This window comes from Electrophorus electricus, chromosome 13 (assembly GCF_013358815.1).
Source record: "Electrophorus electricus isolate fEleEle1 chromosome 13, fEleEle1.pri, whole genome shotgun sequence".
Taxonomy (NCBI): domain Eukaryota; kingdom Metazoa; phylum Chordata; class Actinopteri; order Gymnotiformes; family Gymnotidae; genus Electrophorus; species Electrophorus electricus.
The window spans coordinates 20,860,243-20,865,053 of record NC_049547.1 but is presented as its reverse complement, the minus strand read 5'-3'; the positions used below and the strand labels follow the sequence as shown (position 1 = coordinate 20,865,053).

The window sequence follows — 4,811 nt, the reverse complement described above, 5'->3', positions numbered from 1 at the left end:
CTGTTACACTCACACTCACACAAACACACTCACATTAAGATGTTCTGTTACACTCACACAAACACACTCACGTTAAGGTGTTCTGTTCCATACTCGCAGTCACACAAACACATTCACGTTAAGGTGTTGTTACATACACACAAACACACTCACACAAACACACTCACGTTAAGATGTTCTGTTCCATACTCGCAGTCACACAAACACACTCACGTTAAGATGTTCTGTTCCATACTCGCAGTCACACAAACACACTCACGTTAAGATGTTCTGTTCCATACTCGCAGTCACACAAACACATTCACATTAAGGTGTTGTTACATACACACAAACACACTCACACAAACACACTCACGTTAAGGTGTTCTGTTCTATACTCACACTCACACAAACACACTCACGTTAAGATGTTCTGTTCTATACTCACACTCACACAAACACACACGTTAAGATGTTCTGTTACACTCACACAAACACACTCACATTAAGGTGTTCTGTTCTATACTCACACTCACACAAACACACTCACGTTAAGGTGTTCTGTTACACTCACACTCACACAAACACACTCACGTTAAGATGTTCTGTTACACTCACACAAACACACTCACATTAAGATGTTCTGTTACACTTACATAAACACACTCACATTAAGGTGTTTTGTTCCATACTCGCAGTCACACAAATACACTCACGTTAAGGTGTTGTTACATACACACAAACACACTCACGTTAAGGTGTTCTGTTACACTCACACAAACACACTCACGTTAAGGTGTTCTGTTCTATACTCACACTCACACAAACACACACGTTAAGATGTTCTGTTACACTCACACAAACACACTCACATTAAGATGTTCTGTTACACTCACATAAACACACTCACATTAAGGTGTTCTGTTACACTCACACTCACATAAACACACTCACATTAAGATGTTCTGTTACACTCACACTCACATAAACACACTCACATTAAGGTGTTCTGTTCCATACTCACACTCACACAAACACACTCACATTAAGATGTTCTGTTACACTCACACAAACACACTCACATTAAGATGTTCTGTTACACTCACACAAACACACTCACATTAAAATGTTCTGTTACACTCACACAAACACACTCATGTCAAGATATTTTGCTACATAACAAAAACATTCCAGTTCTAATTCATATCTTCTAACATGGCTTACTGGGCCATTGCAGTGGTTAGTGTGTCTCTGTATAACAGTGAAAACAGCAGTGTGTGTGTTTCTGTATAACAGTAAAAACTTTAGTGTGTGTGTCTCTGTATAACAATAAAAACTTTAGTGTGTGTGTCCCTGTATAACTGCTGTTTGAGCAGTTTAGCATTCCAATTCTAAAGAATTCCTCAAACCCCCCATATCAGCTATAAAAGGATATTTTACAAAACAAAGAGACATACAGAAGAGCACTTACTGGAAACTTTACTGGTACCACAGCCTTAAATGCATAGTAACACTGACAAAGCAGTGGGGTGAGACCAGTTTGGGTAGAGTAGCGTTCTGGATGCAGGGTGGAGAATGGTGGGTCACTGGTAGAGCGTGGCAGGTGTTCAACCAAGTGGCGTCTCTAATGCCGTGACTAAATGTTCATTAAAGGAATCTTTCCTAAACCAGTGAGTGGAATTTGGTGGTGCCAGTGTTATTCTGTGTTATACAGCTCAAAGCTGTTATTGGTTCTCTCTCTCTCTCTCTCTCTCTCTCTCTCTCTCTCTCATACACACACACACACACACACACACACACACACACACACACACACACACAAGCAGCCACTTGCGCTGAAGGTATATAATTGACCTTGCAACACTTTTATCAATAGGCGTGGGTCAACAGACGCATGCGTTCAGAGTTGAGCAAAGCTGCCCACTCTGGAGCCCTGATCGCTTACCCTTCCCGCACGCGCCCCGCTGGACGACCAGCACGGGCGGCTGCTGCAGCCTCTGCGCGCGGCTGCTCACGCGCCTCAGCTCGCAGGTGCTCTGGTAGGAGACCCCATCGCTGCCGCACACCGGCTCGCCGCTCCTGCACACGCAGACGCCGTTCTTCCCTCTGCGCCTGACGGTAGACGAGTGTCCCACGCCGCCGGTAACGGCGCACTCCAAGCCTTCTCCACACACCGGGTCGCCCAGCTTGCCGACGCCGCCGCAGGACTCGCCCTCGCCGGACGCGCACACCGGGCAGCAGCCGCACTGGTCCAAAACCTGCCCCGTGGAGCAGCCCTTTGGCATCGTGGGGCACATCGTTTTGTCACAAACACTTGGACACCCACCGACGATGTACCGTCTGCCGAGGCGTGCGTCCGCGTGTAAAACCGTAACTACGGAAAAGAGAGCGAACAGCATCCCCCAGATCATAGTTTGCTTCTCCAAATGAAAACGGCAACCGAAGAGCGCTGAAGTCCGCCGCGGGCTGCCTTTCACTCCGCGTTCACGTTCGTGCTACAGGAAGACTCGTCTCCACGCTTGCGGCGTTTATAAACGCGCTCGCAGGAGCGCGCGCTCTGGCACGCTTTCCGAACGACGTCGACAAGCACGCTATTGGCGTGCCGCCCTGACCAGACTGTCGGATGTGGAGTTCTGACTCGCCATCCTCTCTAACGTGAGCATGGAGCACAAACGGCTGTCCTCCACTTACACGGCAGAGCTGAAACGTGTTCAGGTCAAATCTTCCAGTACTAGGCAGCTTTGCCTGTGATGTAAAGAGAGATTTCCAACCCTTCTCGTGAGTTGGATATGGAATTCTTCTTTGGAATTCTTGGAAAAGTGAAGATTTAACCACCGTGCAGCTGGTGTGTGTATGCATACATGTTCCCTTACAGCATTGAAATATGACAGGCAACCAAAACGGGTTGGTTAACTGTACAACAGACTGGAGGGTCAGTGGAAATGTAGGGATGAGCTGATGTGAAGGAATGCTGCCAACATGATGACTGTCCTAAGACTACCACTGACCAACACAATGACTGTCCTAAGACTACCACTGACCAACACAATGACTGCCCTAAGACTACCACTGACCAACACAATGACTGTCCTAACACTACCACTGACCAACACAATGACTGTCCTAAGACTACCACTGACCAACACAATGACTGTCCTAAGACTACCACTGACCAACACAATGACTGTCCTAAGACTACCACTGACCAACACAATGACTGTCCTAAAACTAACACAGACCAACACGATGATTGTCCTAAGACTAACACTGACCAACACAATGACTGTCCTAAAACCAACACTGACCAACACGATGACTGTCCTAAGACTCACATGGAGCAACACGATGACTGTAATAAAAGACTAACACTGATCAACATAATGTAATAAAACAATACAATAACTTGCCTAATATTGTAGTACATAATATTACCAATAATGTAATTACATTATTGGGAATCATTACATTTTCAGGTTGATTATTTGTAATACCTTATTACGTTACTGGGAATGTTACTGTGTTTTGAGTTATTACATTCATGATTTTGTTTTATTAAGACTTATTTCAATGTAGATGATTAATAAACTCAACAGAGGATCTGTCACATTGTCTAGAACGAATCAGAGTTGAGATTGGATACAATCACAGTCACATTTATTACACCAATCAGAACACACAAAAACTAACAGAAATGTATGTGCACTGTTGCCATGGAAATCAACACTGACAGGAGAACAGGGCAGTATTTGATGTCCTCTGTCCCAACGGCTTCGATGGTGGGATTGTGGTAAACATATCAACAACATATCAGTGAAGCATCTGAATACCCTGAAGTAATTATCTTGAAGATGTACTCTTGATGCATTAGTAGATATTTTGTTGATATGTTACATGAAGTAGACTTAAAGGGGACCCACTATGCTAATTTTCAATGTTCACAGTTTTATTTGGGGGGTCTACTAGATTAGATTTACATGCTTCAGTGTTCCAAAATCACATTATTTATCTCATAATGTACATCCATTTCACCCTCTGCTACAGCTCCTGTGTCTCTAAGGTCCCCTACCAACGAGCCCAGTCTGTTCCTACTGGTCAGCGTCCCCACTCTGTTCTGTTTGATCACCCCTATACGTTCCTCCCTGTCTTGCAGTTGGCAGACGGACCCTGAGCAGCCGTAAACACACCTAGTCCTAGTCCCATCTCTGGCCTTAACCTCCGGCCAAAACCGAGTGGTGGTTCTAGACTATTTGAACTGGGGGGTCCGGCTAAGGCCAGTGTCGTCTTTTAAACGTCTACCTTTTTACGTGTGTGTGTGCTTTTATAGCCAGTGTGTTGTTTATGGTACTGTATACAGACAGTAGGAAGGCGCAACTACACATTGAGGGCTAAAAAGTGCCATCAGTGTGTAAGATGTCTAAACTGACTGGCCAGAAAGACTGTGTGAATCTACAGCCTGGAGCTGGATCAAATGAGCCCCATTTAGTCAAGTCATATTTTGTAATATCACCTTTAGATGGTGGCCAACATAAATCCAAAATAATTGAACGACAAGGATGGTTTAGGCTCACTAGCTACACATACCAAAACCTAATCCTAACTCTCACCCTGGTCCTAATCCTAACACTGTAACCAAAATGTAATCAAGTTCAAATCCAGTTGAAGTCCAGTTTAAAGGCGCTTGCCTGGGGTTCTGGGTGTGCGGCACTATAAGTCTGGAGTCCTCATGCTGAAGGTCGGGGAGTGCAGGAGACACAGAGAACACAGGGGACGCTGAGCGAAGACCTCGGAGTGGGAGCATGGAACACACTGACTGTAGCAAAGATGAGGTTTCA

At 45.0% G+C, this 4,811-nt stretch overlaps 1 protein-coding gene across 1 annotated transcript in view; it reads right to left on the bottom strand.

Moving 5' to 3' along the window:
- The window catches only part of LOC113568073 (serine protease HTRA1A-like), a 28,730-nt gene extending 25,257 nt beyond the window's left edge, over positions 1-3,473 (bottom strand). Inside the window, exon 1 of the mRNA XM_035533169.1 lies at positions 1,925-3,473. Within this exon, the coding sequence (XP_035389062.1) occupies positions 1,925-2,390 (466 nt within the window). The 5' untranslated portion in view covers positions 2,391-3,473. The remainder of the gene's footprint in view (positions 1-1,924) is intronic.
- Between the last annotated feature and the right edge of the window lie 1,338 nt (positions 3,474-4,811).